This window comes from Condylura cristata, unplaced genomic scaffold (genome assembly GCF_000260355.1).
Source record: "Condylura cristata isolate star-nosed mole 26May11 unplaced genomic scaffold, ConCri1.0 scaffold00009, whole genome shotgun sequence".
Classification (NCBI taxonomy): domain Eukaryota; kingdom Metazoa; phylum Chordata; class Mammalia; order Eulipotyphla; family Talpidae; genus Condylura; species Condylura cristata.
Window position 1 is genome coordinate 11,405,790 of NW_004567110.1, and position 20,989 is coordinate 11,426,778.

The 20,989-nt window shown below is 36.6% G+C and overlaps 1 protein-coding gene across 2 annotated transcripts in view; it reads right to left on the minus strand.

The window, feature by feature from the left end:
• FAM91A1 (family with sequence similarity 91, member A1) overlaps positions 1-20,989 on the minus strand; it is a 37,327-nt gene that overhangs the window by 15,534 nt on the left and 804 nt on the right. The window contains exons 2-15 of one of the 2 annotated variants that reach the window (XM_004679603.2): positions 17,389-17,473; positions 16,071-16,222; positions 14,507-14,564; positions 13,749-13,816; positions 12,837-12,950; positions 11,598-11,688; positions 11,145-11,207; positions 8,041-8,147; positions 7,559-7,597; positions 7,012-7,124; positions 6,482-6,597; positions 5,607-5,719; positions 5,197-5,283; positions 3,315-3,447 (exon numbers count right to left, since the gene is read on the minus strand). In XM_004679603.2, coding sequence (XP_004679660.1) covers positions 3,315-3,447; positions 5,197-5,283; positions 5,607-5,719; positions 6,482-6,597; positions 7,012-7,124; positions 7,559-7,597; positions 8,041-8,147; positions 11,145-11,207; positions 11,598-11,688; positions 12,837-12,950; positions 13,749-13,816; positions 14,507-14,564; positions 16,071-16,222; positions 17,389-17,473 — 1,339 coding nt within the window. Of the gene's footprint in view, positions 1-3,305; positions 3,448-5,196; positions 5,284-5,606; positions 5,720-6,481; positions 6,598-7,011; positions 7,125-7,558; positions 7,598-8,040; positions 8,148-11,144; positions 11,208-11,597; positions 11,689-12,836; positions 12,951-13,748; positions 13,817-14,506; positions 14,565-16,070; positions 16,223-17,388; positions 17,474-20,989 lie in introns of both variants that reach the window. The other variant, XM_012723067.1, reaches the window with a different exon arrangement.

The window sequence follows — 20,989 nt, forward strand, 5'->3', positions numbered from 1 at the left end:
ACAGATTTTAAGTGTTCCCATTCTAAATCCATTTGGAAAAGACTGATCCTTTTGCTCTCAAAAAAAGGGACATTTAATGTTGAAAGAACTTCTGAAAACTGTGTTAGTCCTCTCCCCCTTCAAACATGAGTGAATCTAAAGAAATATATAGCTGATTATTTGCAGTGGCTAACAGGGTCCAGAAGCACTGAGCACAACTAGTGCCAGGATGTCGGTCTGGGTTATCATTCACTGTAAAGAAATCGGCCTCCAAAGACAGTGATTCTGACTGTGGTAGTAGGATAACAGAGTTTTTGTCAGAGAGTAAGAAATTACTCCCCCCATCAAAAGCAAATTTTTTTTACAGATGAAGGCATGATACAAGGAGAGGGGAATTCAGTTTATAGGAATTCCCACTAGCAAAATCTGAGGGAAATGTAGCATAAAAATAACTGACACAGTAATTGCAAACCACTGAAAAGAGAATTCATACTGAGGCTATAAAAGAATGCCTCGTCCAGTTCATTAGGGGAAGTAATGAACTTTCAACATCACTGTAAAGAATGGTTCCGGTGAGAATCACTGCTGAATCGAGGAGGAGAGACTGACGAGCAGGACATCTGCCTGGATATTACACGATAGTGTGTGCACTGTGAGGAGGCAGGGGGTAGTTACCTACACAGCAGAGAAGCCACACAACCCATTTGTTGGGTGATTAGAGTTAATATCACCAATGGGTACACAGATGAAAGCCTGTGCCTCTAGATGTCACGCCTTTGGTCACGTAGTATTCTAGAATACTCGTACAGGAGATGAGAAAATTTCCAATAAAACATAAAGATGCAATATACTTAAAAAATAAGGAATGCCACAGAAGATGGAAGAGGTTACAGACTTGTTACAGAATACAGAGGTAAGACAGCTAAATGCAAAAGCTGATGTCGTTCTTTTCAATTTCTCATGTGACATCTCCTAAATTTTCTTTTTTGTTCTATAAACCATTTTAATTTTTCCTCCACTGTAACTACTTGTGCCTGTATCTCTGCAAAAACCTCATCTTAAACAAGATCCTGTACTTGAGGGGGGGAAATATCATTAAGACAATATTGGCCCAACTGGCAAGCTGGCATGAGTGGCAAATTACTGTAGCAACAGTATGTCTTCTGAAGTTGATATAAGAAAACAGCCTATTCCTAAAATATTATTCAGGAGAGAAAAATTTCACAATATGCAACTTACTCCTAAATTCTGGATTAAAATTAATTCTACGATTCTCAGTCTTAAATTTAAGACAATTTTCCCAAGAAAATTTAAAAAGTCAGGAATCTGTGATTTCATGGAGGACTGAGAAAGTGACAGAGGCTTGAAAGAACACGTAGGTCACCTCTGAGAACAGGGGCCAGCAAGGGCACAGAGTCCTGCAAACTGTTGGGCCGGACAGATGGTGGTGCCTGGACTGGACTGCCCAGCTATAGACGAGAGTTTGGTGCCTGCTTGTACTGACCCTAGAAGGGATATCTTTTTAAAGACAGAGATACAGGAGAAAAAGTCATGCTTATAAAGTGAGAACTAATTAGACCACACAGTGCTTTTATCTCTCAGGCTACCCAAAGCCACATTACTACTGGTCCTTTTCACATGTCCTTATAACAATATCATGAGGCTTTTTGCTTTATGGTAACTATCAAGTGACTACTACACTGAGTACTACCACCTACACTCAAACTACTAGTGACATAAAAAGAAAATTCTTTCCTCAAAAAAATAATGCTTAGAACACAAATAATACAGAATACATAAGTGATCACATCTAGCAACTATAGAAAATAACTTTTTTAACAATACCCTAAAGTAGTCTTTGTATAAATAAAACCTTCTTCCTTTTCTATGCATCGAAGACGGCACAATAGTTAGGTACCATCGCTAGAAAAAGTCACTTCGTCACTTTCGGTGGTTTGTGTTTTGATGAGGAAGCGCTCTAATTAAAAAAGGCTGGCTAAAAGAATGAAACATTCACAAACAATGGTGGATTTCTTACGGGGAGAGGTTAATAACAATTTAATCTTGGAGGCACATCATTTATTCCAAGGAATTAAAGTTCCAACTTGTGCCAGAAACAGTCAGCTATTAAATCTACCTTAAAAAGGTCAGAATGGCCCTCCCTGATGGCGCAGCGGGTTAAAGCACTGCACTAAGAAGCTTAAACCCCCTCCGCATGAGTTCGATTCCCGCCTGCCCCGGAGGAGATCCACATGGCGGAGGAGATCCACAAGGCGAGGCAGACCTCTCCTGACCCGCCCACTGCTCCCCTCAGCAGTGTACTTCCTCAATCTGCCTGTTCTGCTCCCTGCTCTGTCTTGGTGAATCCTCTCACCCTCCGCATCTCTGGCCTGTACCCCAGTTTTACATGAATAAATAAATCTTTAAAAAAAAAAAAAGGTCAGAATTATACTTAGTTATTTTTATACAGAATGGGCTTAGAATGACCATTTACCTAACATGATGGTAAGAGATCACTCATGGTGAAAAGGAAACTTTAGTCCAGTCCACTAAGAAAAAGACATTATTTTGAATAAAACACCAGAAAGCTTAGTGTTCAAGAGAAGACAGTGTAAGGGACAGCACAGTGGAAAGCCATTCAAGAGACTAAGACTCAAGCCCCAGCTTTTCAATGTTAGTTTCAATTTCCTACTCTATAAAGTGAGTTTACAGGTACCTGGTTATTCAAATGCTCTTAACACTCTCAGATTCATGATGGCAAGAAAAGACAATATAGTTCAAGACAGCTATAACAGAACATTTCAAATATTCTAACCCTTTATTTCCATGGGTCACTACATAGTCCCAGAAATTCCAGAATTTTTACTTCTAAAGACATCTTCAAAGCTGTACCACTCACTGTTAGACCATTTCAGCTAATATTTGGTAACCAAAAAAGTATTATCAACAAATGGTTATCAAAAAGTGCTGTAGAGCCGTGGCATTTAGTGACTGAGTAGTCTTAGTTTTAACTATTTATGAATACTCTCAAAAACTGTGCCAGTAAGTAACCATCTGCAATTTTGCTGAAGCGTAACTCTGCAGCACATTTATGTTTAGGCTGCAGAAGTGAGTCACTGGGTATTGAAGGTGCTGAACATCACTGAGTGGCAGGAAAGAAAAAGTAAAATAAGGTAAGTAACTGGCATACAGAAATGCCCAAAATAAACCTCTAGTTAGAAATTCAATGTGCTCTCTACACAAAATAGATTAAAGTAAGCAAACATGGTCTGCTTAGTCTCTTAGAAAGAAGTTCCACAGGATCATGATTTCAAAGTCAAGGACACCTGTCACACCGTAGTGGGGCTGGTCTGGCTGTGCAGTTTGAGCAACTAGATCTTTATTATGACGCAGAAATAGTATTGTGTTTCTCAGAGTAAGTGCATGATCGAAATATCTCTGGGCTTCTCCTTCACCAGTGCTCTGAACCTAAACCAAGAGAAAAGAAAGCTTGCATTAAGTACCATCCTTCATGCTACTGGTTCTAATATACAACCATATAGTGTAAATATTGACGCATTTTTAAAAAAATCAGTAGATCAAAATCTTGCCCAAGGAATACTGAAACAAATAATAACCTTAATCTCAGTTACCATTTTACTGTATCTTTGAAGGTAACAGGAATTTTTCCAAGTAAAACTGAAATTAATTCTAGCAGCTGAATAATGCTAAATTATATTACTATACACATTATATGACTCATACATGATTCAAATAGGGTGCTTAAAACTGTAAAGACCTATATTTTGCTTTATCCACAGAAGTACTCCAATCCATGCCACCAATTATGCCTCTATTTCTCATCACCCAGTTACAAAGACACTGGAAAAGAGTCAGTGTGGCATTTCACCACCAATGGGTTCATTCACTGAGTACTGAGACCTTACTATGTGCTGTGACCTGTCTAGGAGGTAAGCAGAGAATGGTAAACAAAGCCCTGTCTTCACGGGACTTATATTTTAATGCATATTATTGTGGCACTAACTCAGTCACCTGTTTAATATGGAAAAACAAACCATCCCAAAACAACATAGAAAATGGACACATCTACAGTGGGAAATAACTAACTAGATTTAATAAGATCAGCCTTCTTAAATAGCTAAGAAGCCATTTTTTAAGATCAAATTTCAGACTAAAAAGAGTTCCCAAGAATGACCATGCAGTTAAAAAATATAGAGAGAATAAATAAAAGAGCAAGAGTGATCTCCCAATTTGTTATACTATTTGCACTTTTACCTGAGGTGAGAAAAACAAAAATCTAGAAAACTGAATTTAAAATAGGCTAGACTGTAACAAAAAGTTAACTAGCAAAAACTGACACAATAAGAACTAGGACTAACAAGATAATAAAAAGTACTGACAGAATAAAAATAAAAAGTAAAAGATCAATTAATAACAATGATTATCTCAAATATACTCCTGCACTAAAAAAAAAAGTTAAAATCCCATGGAGAAGGAACAGTGAAAAAGCAATTGTATCTTTACAATTACAATTGCTATAAAGACATTACAGAATCATCAAAATAGCACAATTAATATAGTCAGTATATCACTTAAGCAAAAGGCACCAAATTTAGGAATCAGGAAACAGATTAAGACACAAACTATTAGCATAAAGAAAGGCAAAGAACAGAATAAAATGCCCGAGAATGAAAAAACACTAAAAAGGACAATCAAAATTTAGAGTGAAGGAAAACCTGCACTATACTCATAGGGGAAAAAAAACAGGACTGAGTCTTCCAGACACTAGAAGGGATCGTGAGAATGAATACAATGATACACAGAGATACTTTTCCCAGATTTAAAATTAATGGAACAGAAACATCAAACTGCTAAAGAGGACATTTCAGAGTCACACCAGAAAAATAAAGGTCTTTTTAGAAAAATGCAACTTAAAAAAAGTTACACAAAGACTAAGATTTCTATACACTACTTCTTCACTGTATCAACTTATACAGACACATATCATTTAAAAACAGTCTTTATTCATACACTCAATGAAGGAATATTCATGTTTAAGTCTACATGATTGCCATAGTATTAAGGTAAGGAAAAAGGTAGACATGAAAAGGGTATACCATAAATATTTCTGTACACTCAACAAAAAGGACCGTGTGATATTTTATTAAGGAGGGTTCCTAATATCCTGACATCCCATAGTAGGCAATCTAGATTTACCTTTTCCAGTTCAACAAGGAAGCTGTCCAAAGATTCATCTGAGAGTTTGCCAACTTCAAACATTGTGACTGCATGACTTTTCAAGTTCTGCAATAAACAAAAGCAAAAAAAAAAAAGTAAAATAAAATACACCCTACTAGCCTATAAGCACCTATTATCAAAGTTCTAATTTCCCCTTTTATGCCAAGTGTAACAGACATGCATCTTCTTTCCAATATATTTAAACTAAAGGATGGGTGAAGTTACTAGATTTCTCTAAGAAACAGAAAATTGGCTGAATTTTCAGGAATAAATCTAGTACTTAGAAAAAGATGTTAAAATATGGAATTATTTTATATTTTACATCTAAATTTTATTTAGCTATTAACGTATTCTCACATTCAAACGTGTTCTATTTTACACTGACTTACTGGTGAAAGATTTCCCATCATTAAGAAAGCAGTAAGAGTTGAATCAAACAGGAATGCAATACGCTTTGTATATCCTGTAGACAAACTCAAACTGCTTATACTGGCTGTGTCAGCTGGAAAAAAAAAAAAACACAATTTAAAATCAAATCAATGAAATTTCATTGCTTATCACTTTGAATGAGAAAGTACAACTTTATTTAATTTACAGAAAGTAAATAATTAAATCTGCGCAGTGCTGTAACAGTCATAAGAGGCCTGAGTCCTATATAACCAACAGAACAAATTTAAAGGAAAAAAAAATGTTGAGGCAAATTCACCTCTAGTAAATTTCCTGTAAACCAGGACTTGATAACATCAGATTAGCAAGAATAACTAGCCTAACCTCCTCAGACAAGCCACCTGGCTCAGGTAACAACAGATCCACTGGGAGAAGCTGTGCTCCTTTCCCACGTCACCAGGAACCACAGGCTCCAGCCACCCACCGTGCGCTCTGCTTTGCCCTCTTTACGCGAAGCCCAGGCTAAGGCCCTCCCTTGCTCACCAGCTGGCCAGCTCTCACTCATTCATTCCCCATGAAGGCTTTCCAAACCTCCCCAAGCAGTAAAGGGGTGCTTCACTTTGCTCCCCACAAGCACCAGAACACTTCTCACACTGCCGTGGTTCCTGTTTACACTGCCTATGCTCTCTCTAAATGCAGCTTTCAGAAGTAGCACAATCTTGTCAATTTAGCATCCATGCCCAACACATGAGTTAAGGACTCATGGACTCAATGCAATCTAGCACACCATGCTAAACCCACACTGTAAGTCTGGCAGGGTGCCTGCGTACACACACCTCTACAGACAGACGTTACATGACACTGAGTCACTGCTAACCTGGGTCTTCTTGGCTGTTTGTGTCAGTGTCGGTGGCTGACGATGCCTCCTGCACAGGACTCCTACTTTCCCCGCCATCCCATGACAGCAGCATCTTCTGTGGATCTAAGGTACTCCTATTAATGAAGAAATCATTCATTTTTTAAAACCACATAAGTGATCCTATGTAAAATTAGCTATTGAAGTCACACTAAAATTAAACCTCCATCTAAATCCTGTCTTATATTCACACCCAAAATTGAGTTGAAACCCAAAAATTCTTTGCACAAGTGTTCTTCACCAAGACACATGGGCAGGCTTCAGGTAATTCGAGAAGCCTTTAAGTTTATGTAAAATATTGTATGTGCTTTCTTCTGGGGGGTGAACTCTTAGTTTTTATCAGATTCTAAAAATGATTTATTATACACAAAAGATTAAAAGTGACTCGTATAAAATTCACCTAAACTTTAGGAAGTAAAGTTTCTGTATGAAAAACCAAATGCCTATTTCAAAAAGAAACTCTAACAATTTATACTTAATAAATGAGTTACTTTAATCTGTTTACAGATGGAACATTCCTCCATGATGAATGAAGTTGATCCAAATTTATTACTTGTCCTTTCTTATGGGCAAAGCCCAATCGGCAATACATCGAAACAGCATTCTGAAAGGAATAATGAGGACATGAGGATCACCTCTGCCAGATAAGAGTGTTACACTATGCTAACAGTGCTGCTCAAATATTTTCACCCCATAACTAAAGAAAACAATTTTTAGTAGGCTGGTTCTTGCCCTAGGGTCTTCACATATAGGAGAAGGGGAGCTCTGAATTCTCAGGGGCCTTCATCACAAGACATTGATCAGCCCACTTCCCACTCCACACAGGAGTGTCTGGGTGCCCTTTTATTCCCTGTGTGGAAGTCAGCTTCAAGGTTCTTATCGTGCTCCTGCCTATCTCTGCAAATGCCCCTTCACTGAACACACTTCCTCTGACAGCTAGTAAGAATCTCGACATTTCTGTTTCTCAAAAACCTATCAAGACAAAACTCTGTACTAAAACACACTCAGTATTTACAATAGAGTGTAAAAAGAACCTACCTTAACCAGGGATAAGTCTATCTCAAGGACATTTGCAAGCTATAAAAGAAAATATAATTTTACATTCTTAGAATTACCAGTATATTACACATTTGTAATTGACTCTTTAACCATAATCAGCAATATTTTAAATTATGAATTGAAGAATGAATAATATTGAAAATCAGAACTTCTTTCCTTCCATAGTTCCAGGTAACCATAACAATTTAAGATTCCTTGATTCTTTAACCTTCATTTAAAATAAGAAAATTCCTAGATTAATCATCTATAATCCTTTCACTATAAAGCTATATAAAAAGCTAATTATCAATTATAAATTAACTAAAAAATATTTAATATATGTATTTTGAAAGTGACTTAAGAATATCATAGCCTGACCAACCCGTGTGTAGCTTTTAAAAACACCTTAATTAATTTTACCTACTACTTTCTACACTTATAATACTGAGTTAAATTATTTTATTAGATGTTGCCATACTTACCTCTGCAACATTAGTATGTTCATCTATTGAAACAAATATCTTATAGAGTAGAGTTTCAAAATAATCACCTTGCACTCGATTCATGACAAAACCTTCAAGAGGAGGAACTAAAATAAACAAAACAGACTTCCCTCAGTGAAATAATTTCATAAGACAAGAAAGTATCATTCAAATGTCAATTCAAAAAAAGAAAATACTTTCACTTAAGGACAGAATTCGGCTTTTGATTTATTTTAACTATACCGAAGCACTTTTTCTAAAACTCTCAACGTTAAGACTACGTACAACCTTGTCTACAGAGCGAGGTCTCTGCTAGTATGGCACAATCCTAAAAATATTTCAATCCCCATGAACCTGCCAGAACTACCAATGCTGAGAAAGTGCTGAAAACACAAACTTGGTTAGAAAATCAAGGGGACTGAGACCTCTTCCTAATGGGGAGCCTGCAAAAAGTGCTTTTGACGGCCATGAGCAGGAAAGATGACTGAGCTACATGAAAACTTAAAGCACGACAAGGGAAGTCAGGAAGCAGGCAGGTGGAAAGTATTCACTCTCTGCCTTTTCCCCAATTCATCCAACTTTGTCCTTGTTTTCCAGCAATCACTGCTAAAATGTGACCTGGAGGCTTTCTATTCTGTATCTTCTTTAGTGGCCTCAACAGCAAAAGGACAAAACTTTCTTCAGCAGAGGGGAACACCCAAGTTCTGCTCCCCACTTGATACTTGAAAGTTAATCATACTCACTTCTCTCCATCTCTTTGGTCCAGATGCTCTAAAGTGTTTACTAGCAAGCTCTACCCAGTCCATAATACAGAGGCATTGATGTTTCCCTGCACATGTTCCCTGAAAACATCCTGAGAAGGAATGCCCAGGCCATAGCTGCATCCCCCAGCCCTTATACCATCTAACTGCACCCAAAACCTGACAGCTGCCAACAGAAAGAAAAAGACACAGTTCAACTGGTTAAAATGATAATACTGAGAAAAGCTGCATGTACACTTAGGATAGGATATTCACTTCACAGATCTGATTTATGTTATCTACTACCTATATTCCAGTCATCCAAGAATTTGTTAAGGATCAAAAGTTACATTTTAGAAACTGCCAGGTACTTACATATACTATTTCATTTACTCCTCCTAACCCCATGAATTGTTCAATACTGTACCCCTACTTTAGAGATGAAGAAACCAAGGTACTATAAGGTCACAAATACACAATTTACATGCAGGCAAAAAGAATGAGGCAAATCTGCGAGAAAAGATATATGAAATAGCATATACTGTGCATTCAGCTAAAAAATAAAGTCTAAACTAAACTAGCTGCGTGAAAATAAAATCACACACAAAAAGAATACACATATGCCTATGTGCACAGTATACCTTTGGAAGGATGTACAAATCATTTAACAGTGACTGCTAAGAGACAAACTGGGTGGCCAGGGAAGGGGCAGAGATGCAGTCTTGCATTATACGTGTCTAGAAATTTAGAATTTTACATCATACAATGTTATTCAATAAATATTAACAAAAATAAACATAAAGAAAAATATCTAGGAATAGTAAAAAAAGCTACATATATAAAGACTTACAAGGAAAGACAATATTAAAGATTACTTGAAGTCACTGTAATTAAAATAATATGGTAGAAGAATAAATTAAAGAAAAAAGGACAGAATTAGATCCAAAGCCACAAATTCAGTGTATGGAAAAGTTACACCACCATTCAGCAGCAGTAAATTATCAATAAAATAGTGGTAGCAGGGCTCTCCCTGGTGGCTCAATGGGTTAAAGCACCGCATTATAAAGCTCTCCAAAGCCACTGCAGCAAGAGTTTGATCCCCAGCCAGAGGTGACCCACATGTCACAGCAGACCTCCGCTGACCCACCCGCTGCTCTCCTCAGCAGTGTACTTTGTCAATCTGCCTGTTCTGCTCCCCACTGTCTCTGGTGAATCCTCTCACTCACACCTCTGACCTGTACCCCAGTTCTGTAAGCATAAATAAATAAATAAATAAAAAGAGTGGAAGCATTTACCAGATGCTACTGGTTAGCCAAATGAGAAACCTTACTTCACATCAGATATGAAAATAAGTCCCAAGTTCCAGATTTTACAGTATACAAGTTTTAAGAATTTTTAGACTACATATCTTAAAAGTATTCTATTCAAGCATAATAGCAACCAAGAAACTATAAAAGGGTTGACATAAATGTACAAGCATAACGTATGACAAACAACATAATGAAGAAATATAACCACAGACTCGTTCATGTTTGTTTTCTTCAAAGAATTTCTCTCCTCCACGTTGTTCCACTATCTGCAATGTTTATCGTTTGTTGGAACACATCTAAAATGTTTCCTGTGAATCACCGCAATGTCTTGTACTGACTGAACTTGATGGCTAAAATGTTATCAAACTGTTTTACTTTCATGGGTTATTCCAATTTGGGGCAGAGCCAAAGATGACTACCAGTAAGTGGCCCTACAAATCTAACCATAGAAAAAACCCCAGTCTATGTTTAAGAATCTTAATTGCATCACAACTATAGCAAAAAAAAAAAAAAAAAAAAAAAACTAGAAACAACCTAAATAACCAGCAGAAGAGGAATCACACAATAAATTGATAGAATCATAAGGTATAACAAGAATTACACAAAGGTTTTAATGTTGATTTAACTTGGGGGGGGTGAGTGAAGGATAAAGGGAGTATGTAAAAATAAACAAAAAAAGACAGCAGTAACATGAGAGAAACCGTCATGTTAAGTGAAAAGGGAAAACATAAAATTCTATGATATTGTTGAATATATGCAAAAACTTAAGCACAGAACAAGACTAAACTAAAGGTGACATAAATTTAAATTAAAAAAATTGGTTTGATTTGAGATTGTGAGAAAATACCCTGGATTTCCATTATTTCAATACACTGTGTACAACAATTAAATATAAGTGTAAAATAAAGAATTTAAATGTTGCATTGTTAAAAAGAAAAAAAGCTCTTTGAAAAACACTAAAGTTATTTGTGTTTAACATATTAGGGAGACATGTAGTACACCCAGCACCTAGAAGTCATTCAAGAAATGCTGAAAAATATCAGCACCTACTCACCTGCTATACAGCTGTCATCAGATATTGGGACATCCAAATAAATAAATCCTTTGTTATATAAACCTACAGAAGCAAAATTATCTTGATTTAGACGAACTTTACATTAATAATATATTTTTAAAAACAATGATTTTTCTATATTCTTATAACTGAACGCTATGTGAAGAAAAAAGTAAAATAGAAAAAAGAATTATATTAAAGTTTTCAAATCGCAGTTCCTTCAAATGCTCTACACTACAATTTTCTTCTTATAAGTCATTTGTATACATTTCTAATGGCTGTGACAAATGACAGCCACACTGGAAAACAAGGAAGTAATGTCACCTTTCAAGCAACTTCAGGCCTTAATAAATATTACTGTTCTTGCCTAATTGATAAAATAAATGCTATTAGTTGTTGATGGTTTAAAACAAGTTTTATGTTCACAGGAGACCTTTTCTACTAACCACTTACTATGTACTACATTGTAATCTAGTGATCCAGAGAGTTGAGGGCCTGCATCGATGATCTGATCAATAGCGCATTTCTCAGGCAAAGTGCATATCTAAGAAAAGCAAAATATTTCCAATTAAGTTCTGTCCACATTAACTAATTCATAAATCTCCTCAGACCTATTCATGTTTAAACCAATGATTTTTGTCATTAGTTGAGTGAACTACGTATTTTTCATTTATCACTCTATAATGCAAACCAAAAAAGCTATGCTTATATAATAAAGTAAGCTGCCAAATATGCTACCAACAGAATTTAAGCGAACAAAATAACTGTAAGTATCAGTATTTGCTGGTACATAATAACTGTTCACTAAAAATATACCACTGATCTATGAGATAATTTGGAAATTCTCAAATCAGAAGTTTACTCAAACCTCAGCGTCATCAGTCGCACCCTAAGTTCACTATCTTAAGAAACATTTCACAGCTTTGTTGGGAAGCTTAGGAAGTTATCTGAAGCAAAAATTTGAAGCCTTTCATTCATTTTATCTCTCCTTTGGAGTAAAACAAAATGCAAACTAAGAAAGTCCACAAACTCACTTACATTCCTTCAACCACAGAGATAAGATCTGGTCTCTAGCTCCTCTCACTCAACCCAATTCCTCTAAGTCAACCTCTCTCCTGGAAGGAATAAGCTTTTATCAAATGTGGTCTGGTAACAAAGAATATCATTTCCCTTAATCTTGACACTACCCCCAGTCAAAACACCTCCCTCTCAGTCTAGCACTTCAGCACAGAGCAAGCAGCCTGGTTTTTCAATGCCTGGTCCTTAGCTACCATGACAACGTGAGTCCTTACTTTGCTTCTTTGTGCTCAGTCTCCTCATATATGAAAATATATGCCTCCGAGACTGTTACAAGACTAAAGTGAGACAATTTGAAAAGAGCTTAGAAGAGCACCTGACACATTTCGCACACAGCAAATGGTCAAAGGTGTCAGCTGATGTTGGAAGCTGTACATCACATCACTTTACCTAAAACTTTTATCTAAAGTCCTCAGATTTTAATGAATCAAATCAAGTTTTCGTCATTATTAGAGCAATTCTGAAATTCACCAATACTCTACATAGGTCACTGAAATTTCTGAATATAATTTGCTTTGAGAAAACCAATTTGTGCTACTTTTAAAAATTGTTAAATTCTAAGGTTTTTTTTTTAACAATATAAAAGTTCTATGCTTAATTTTTCAGGACATCTACCTTTATGTCATCTTCTGTGATATATCCGGCCTGCACCACCCACCACACCTCTATGGCAATCTCCACTGGTTTTACTGGTAGAAGATCACGAGCTGTTTTTCTTCTGAAAAATTTCTGCAATGGTGCAAACACAGAATGTGCAATCAAACTAATTATTTCTTTTTTATCAATCATAAGATTCCTGATAACAAGCACAATAAATAACTTTTTAACTCTTCCTGTTTTAAAATAGTAAGTAAGATAATTGAATGGAGACAGTCACTCTCAAATTATTTCAAAATAAATTGCTTCGAAAACTAATCACTAACCTGGATCTAAACCCAGAAATTCAAATAAAAACCAGAAGGCAAATGCATTTGGAAAATATGCTACCCATTATTAAGTGAACTCTGGGAGTGGAATAAGCACAAAAGGAAAACAGAGCAGCATAACTAATTTGTAAAAATAAATGCTTTGTGTGCCAAGTTTTCAATTCAATAATCATTTACGCGCTAACTTAGAAATACTGAGTTGTTTTTGTATTGTTTCTACATTAAGCATATTTTATGTAATTAAAATCATTATTATTTCTACTTTAAAAAGTTAATCCAGGGCCCTCCCTGACAGCGTAGCGGGTTAAAGTGCAGCACTGCACGCTGGCAGCAGCCGACTTAGTGCCAGTTTGATCCCTCCCCGTAGGTGACCCACAATGCACAGCTGGCCTGCCCACTGCTCTCCTCAGCAGTGTACTTCATCGATCTGCCTGTTCTGGTCCCCACTCTGTCTCTGGTGAATCCTTTCACCACCCCTGCACTCTGGCTTGTACCCCAGTCTTGTATGAATAAATAAGTAAATCTTAAAAGAAAAAAAAAAGTTAATCCAGCTGTCTGATAAGGAGAACAAGAAATTAGGAAAAAAGGGGAAGCAACCTACTTTTGATGACCTACACTGATTCATCAGATCAATGTACTGGTTTCTTCCTATGCCAAGAAGTCTCAGACCTGAAAGAAAGAATCTTTCCTTTAAAAACATTTAATATATTCTGAAATGTCAGTATATTGACAAATCTTCTAGGAAAAATTTTAACCTATGTCTTTTGTGCTTTTGATTACTGATTAGCAATCAATATCAGATTAAAAGGATTTACTCAATCAAAATATAAAAGAAAACCAAACTGAGTCTAGGATTGGAAAAGATGAGTATTAATTTTTGCAACGCCAAATAGGAACATTTTTTTAAAAGCAGAAGTCTTGTTAATTTCAGGAAGTTAAAGTGTACTTCTCAGGAAAAGTTACTAATCCCAAAGAGGACACATTTCCAATATATGCTTCACTAAAATAAACAGAACAAAATACCAGCATATTATGTTAATGGCTGGGATACCATGCTGCAAAAATACTGTGCCAAGTTTTCTTCCCTCAACCAAGTAACAGAAAGAATTTCATTCTCTGAAAATATAGATTAGCTCTATTTTTCTGAATCTACCACTGCAAAACAATTCTTAGATGTTTAGACTAAATTTTACATGTGATTAGTATCACCTGATAAAATTCCCATCATCATGTTGCTTGCTTTTCTCACCTTCCAGGTATTTCAGATTAAAAGCACAGCACAATACTGACAGACACGTGTGCGTGTGTGCACACACGATACTCTGAATGTTAACTCCTTCATCATAATTAAATACTTACAGTCAGCTGCAGTAAAATTGGGTAATGAATCATAACTTTTCTCACTGTTCATAATGTCCTTTAGAAAAGAAAAAATGTAAATGCAATCAATGTCCTTAGATTAAAATGTGTATGAAAATATATATGACTATAGCCAAACAGAGTAACAGTCACGGTTACATGAACACTGAGATCAAAGCCAGGCAACCTAAAGCATGCATGCCGCACTGTGGCACTGACCACAGATCCCGACCTAGGAATAGAAGATCAGGCTTTGGGGTCTGGGTTGCCCACACAGTTGCCCTGTCACCCCTACCCCGTGGAAACTATGCAAGGAATACCTCTATTAGAGCTCAGAGTGCCACCTCTCACACTTCACACCTGCTCCTATCTGAGAGGCCACAACGTAAGACATGAAGCGCCATCAACACGCATCTAACACATGCACTACAAAGACTTCAACCACTCAGTCATCTCTGTTCCTGTGTGTCCTAATCAGCAACAGTGATAAACTCAGTATCCTGTTTTTCCAACCCCTATCTCCAATAATAAATCAAATGTCTACTGTGGGGATAAAACCCATTTTTTAGCCCAGGCTATAGCCACTGCTGTAAGAACAGAAACCAGAGGGCAGCAAGAACCTGGCTGTAACTGATAGCTGGGTATGGGACACAGATATATCCTACTAGCTCCCCTGAGCCTGTGGAAAACACCAAAAAATAATCCAAGAGATGGCAACAAACCTCCTGCCTGCTGCTTAGTTGACACTTCGTTACATTACACCAGCTCTAGGGAGAAAGGACTAGAAGAAATAAGGGCTGCCAGACCTCAAGCTTTACTCTAGTGTTTCCTCCAAAAAAGGGGCGCAGGAGCCCCAAGACTGTAGCAGTGCCTGTGAAGAGAGGGCCTAGGGAGGAAAGCAAAGGGAATAGTGGTAAAGAGACTACATCAGAAAGGGGTTCCCATCTCCTCTAGTCCAGTAGCCCTCAAATATAACTAAACAGCAAGTGGACACCAGATAAACACTGCTGATTTCCACACAAAGTTCAATTAAAAGCAGTACATGACTGGCACTTAAAGTTATTCAATGCAGGACTTAAAAGGCACACCTAAACGTTAATAATTAAGAGAAAACATTAGTAGGTACAACCCTTAATAAACTTCTCTTTTACTGACACAAGAATTATATAACGCTGGATCTATATCACTTACTCTTTCTACAGATAGTGAATAGCTGAGCACCTTAAATTTTCTGAGCTTAATATATTCAGTTCTGTCATGTGCATTTTCAACTTTGGTCATGTATTAAAAACAAGACTCTGTTAACATAAGTGACTAATTACCACTGCCACAGCACAAAGGGTCAACAGTGCCTTCCAGTACTACTGTTTCACTGCGAAACACTGATGATGAAAACTCCTTATGCACGTGCGGCTAAAACAGTTCACTTGTAACTAACAGTCCTTTTGACACTATAAACTCAGAAACTATGTCCACTGACCCCAGAGCCAGTCACCAGCTGCCACGTGTCCCTGACATGCATTCGCTCACGTTTCCCAGAGGTTCACATATCCCATGAGCTTACCTCCATAATCCCGGTGTAATATGAAAATGGTGTTATCCGCAAGCCCTTTACTATAATGTCTGATAAATGGTAGGGGTACAGCATGAGATGATCTCGACTGTACTTTAACAGTTCTTCGTAGTATTTTCGTTCATCTTTCTTGACATGTTTAACTGAAAGATGGAAATATTCCAGTTCTTTTTCTTTTTTCAGTTGCACATAATTATAAATACTTTACAAACCAATACTTTTTTGTAGTTTGTTTACAACTTGCAAATGAGACAATGCAAATTGAAGCAAAGAAAACAATCATACCACATGAAATAGACTTCGCAGATATTGGAAAAATGTATTAATAAGACAGATTAAATAAGGAAACAATTCTTAGCAAAAAGATGTAAGATGTAAGCTAGAGTAGAAATTATCAAATCCCTTTTCATACAACTTTACTAGGTAGTCAAACTAAAGGTAGCTTTCAATAAAGTAAAGGCTCTTTTTAAAAATCATTTGCTGGGGCCCTCACTGGTGGCGCAGTGGGTTACAGCACAGCACTAAGAAGCTAAAGCCACTTCAGCATGAGTTTGATCCCCGCCTGCCCCGAGGAGATCCACATGGCGCGGCAGACCTCTCCTGACCGGCCCGCTGCTCCCCTCAGCAGTGTACTTCATCTATCTGCCTGTTCTGCTCCCCACTCTGACTCTGGTGAATCCTCTCACCGCCCCACACCTCTGGCCTCTACCCCAGATCTATATGAATAAGTAAATAAATCTTAAAAAAAAAAATGTGCTGGTTTTTATTTGTTAGATATAAAATGACCTCTGGCTTCCATGGAATACATATTAATATAAAAATTACCACTAAAATACTGTACTTAAAAAACTGAGTAACATTTGGGTGAAGAGCTAATGGAACAGACTAAGCGAAATAATTTGGCAAAATGCAAACATTTTCTTAAGAAGGGAGTTAAATAAAATGGAACCAACTATGTTTAAAATTTATTCCATTGAAGAAAGAGTTTTCATTAAAGTTATATTATTTGGAAGACGGATGGAGACAAAAACAAAATTCAAAGTAAAATACTATTAAGAACTTTTTTGGCATAATTTCTGACCTCAAGCAAAAAAAGAGAACATTTAAGTGAAGATTAATATTCTATAAGTAAAACAAATTTACAACAGAATTAAAATAATCTTGCCACTATAAATTGTTACTAGGTGGTAACAAATGTCTAGTCTGCACATGGAACAATTTCAATACTATGAAGTGAGTATTTAAAAAGCTATGATGGATTTATGACAATAATAATCAGCAATTGTCAATGTAAAATATTTCTACTTACCTAAGTTATTTCTGTATCGTAACTGATTACGGATACTGTACAGGACAACCTGCTTTTCATATTCTCTCTGTGAATTCCCAAGACTCTAAGAAAAAATTCAAAGCACAGATTTAACAGTCTGCCTTTCTAAAAGGACTTATTGAAATTACCCAAAATATTTAGTACCAAATAAAAGAACAGTCTGAGAGCACAATTTCATTTATGTTAACGAAATCCTAAATCTTGCTTATTACGATTCCCTTCTTGACTGCCTTCAATTTGTGTGGGAAGGATGGATGAAAGGATGGATGCTGGGACCTCCACTTATTTAAATTTTAGAATCATAACTAAGGCAAGAACCCTGTCTGATAATTATTTATAACTAAGAGTTATGACCACTACAAAATAAAGATCTCTGGAGAGTGTACACTTCGAATTTATCTCTAAATGATAAGATTATTTCACTAAAAACATCTTATGGCCTCATGAGAAAACACTTAAACAATTCTAGAATTGTATTTTTTAAAGAACAAAAACTTCCTAGCTGTACATTTCATGTGTTAAGTTCAAAGCTGGGTTCTCAGGAAAGCAAAAAAAAAAATCTGCCTGACTACAGTCCACATTCCAGGTGCATCCACACATATATGAGTACACCACTGTCACCTTCTAGCCCCCAAAATGGCCTTTCCAACATGCTGTGCAATAAAATTAGGCATCTTAGACTCGCAGAAAGATCAAAGGATTCAGCTTATTGTATTTTTTTACCAAAAGTTTGTCAAAGCCAAGACAAATGTCCCTATACAATCTTTACAAGAGAGATGAAGCTACATCTAAATAAGATGGCACCCAACTGCATCCAACTGGCAGGTAGAAGTTTAAGAAAAAGGAACAAGATATGAAGAAATTAAAGATCTTTCTTTCCACAGGTATACTAAATAGCTAATCACAGGTGAAGCCGTAACTCACACAATTGCCAAAATGGATGGACTTAACATTATTTTTCAGATATTTCAACATGATAAGTAGTTGAAGTTCACTGTAGAAAAACTCTACCTTCCTCTATGTACCACCAGAGCCAGTATCAGTATTGAAGATATAATGGAGAGGCAAAATAGCAGGCTTTTTGTAAAACTTTTAAAGGGTTTCCTCCAGATCTACCAACAAATAGCTCTCTTTCTCAAGGAACAAAACACACATATGCACAACCACACAACATACAACTGTACTAAAATTTTAACAATTTCTGAACTTGAGGTTTGTTCTTCTCTTAAATCTCTGAATTTACCCTATCTTATAACCATTTTTTCTCTCTCCAACTTCATTTGGGGCAACTATAGAATTAAAAGTGTAAATGAAGCCACTCATACAAAACAGGATCCTTTAGTTATATTTATATTTGAAAATACAATAAACATCTAAGCCTTTGTGCTAGGGATTAGATAATGAAAGGTAGGGGTTAGTAATACACATGTGTGCACACAAATATCTAAAAAATTACATTTTAGTTGATTTTATTCTTCACTACCCACCTACATAAAATGCAATTCCTTTATTCACAAAAATTGTTTGGCTTCTCTCCCACTCCCACCTCAAATTTCACACCATTTCCATTTTTCAAACACTGCTACTACTACAGGAAGCAACTAAGGAAAAGGGCACTCTACTCTGAAAAAGCGCTGGCTACAGAAACACCCGCCAGGCCTGGCAAATGCAGAGGAGCTGTGTTTAAAAAGCAGCATCGGTGCAGCCTGTGAAAGCCCCCGTGTGCTGTGCATCGGGAGCTCTGCTGCTTCCAACCCTTCTCACAACGTGCACCCACCCTCCTCAAAATACAGTTTTTAAATATTGACCCTTTCTGAATTATACAGGTCATTCCCCTAAAATAAAATAACTATGGATTGTTTTGGACAATGTACACAAGAAAAAAAAATCTCCAAATACTGGCCCTACCACAATTTTAATAGGTTTTCTAAAGCCATAACCACATAAAAATATTTCATCTCATCCATATAAAATTTTAGTTTGAAATACATTTGTTTTTAAAATCCGAGTCACCTCCCAATAACTGTCAGGACTGGGAAATGAGTCATTTCCAAATTAAACTCATCAAGATTATTGGAAACGCTATCAAAGCACTAGTATCCCTAATGCCAAAACACAAACTCTTCCCATACGAGAAATACAGCCAACTTTCAGACTGAACTGTAGCTGTCCCGAAGAAATCTTTGACTGATACCATCATTCACTCACTCCAAAAATAAATACCAGAAACTAACTAAGCCATATCTGCTCATGACACAAAAGCAAAATAAGAACTGTAACCGGTAAATGCAACAATCAAGGGTTAATTCCGTGAGTGAGAAATACAACGGGGAGGCAACAGAGCTGAGGGCCAACTGCTCTGGGTTTAGAGTAGGGAAACCTTGGCGGAGTTAATAGCTGAGATTTAAAACAGAGCTAAAAGTCACCTATAAGAGACAGGTGTAAGAGAAAGGAACAGGTGTGCATTTCAGAACCTGCACCCCAGTGAACTATGAAGAAAGGATGACAGCATCTTATTCTGATGGGAAGAGATCAGCTAGAAAGCTGTTGTACTCCAAAGCAGAGTGTGACATGGGGGAACAGCAACCAGGTTAGAGAAAGTCCATGGAAGAAACTTGCATAAATGAATTTTGCAACACCGTCTACAAGTGGAAGCTTATCCCAAGCTAAAACTGCCATTCTCCTTTCTTACAGAAACAAACAAACACACAATATCACATCTGCAACAAATAACAATAGTAACATTGTTCTGTGATCATTATAATCTTAGGTTTAGAAACACTCTTGCCAAAACTAATCAAGATCAATTATTCATAGTGAACATAATTGAATCATTTCTCTTTCTTCCATTATACTATATTTATTTATTTATTGTGAAAGGAAGAATAGATAATGGAATAATAAAAAAAAAAGTTATTGGTTCTTCCAATAACTTGGGCTATGCCACAAGTTCAGCTTGACAGGTATTCCTTCAGGTTTAGAGGTTTGTTGTTCCAGTTCAGGATATTGATAAATGCCACATAGGCAGACACTTACACCCACGAGTCTAAGTTCCTTAAATTCATCTTTACACTTTGTTATCTGTGGTCTCTTAAAGTAAAAGCATTTTCTCTATCCATGATGCACCACCAGAGCCTTAATTATTCATTCCTAGAACCAAGCCCCCAAGCTCAGAGAGAAGGCAAAGAAAAAATCCTTACAATACCACCACCAAGACCATCCCAAACGTTCCAGATAGACCACACTACCTGGCACCAAAAGAAAACAGAATTTCACTCTCAACCTAATAGAATGGGAGGAGTATGATGGTTAATCAATTCCCAGAAAACCAGGGTCTTCCACAAACCATGATATCAGTGACTTCACACGATTTAATATCACGTGCCATATTATATGTTGCATTGATATATTTGCTTACTGTCTATTTATTTTTTACAAAAATATAAGCTCCACACACACAGGATCTTAATCTTGTTGACTGCAAATTACCACTGTCTAGAATAAGGCATAACGCATTGCAGGCGTTCAGTAGATACTTGTTAAACAACTGGGTAAAACTAACATTCAGACATTTGAGAAT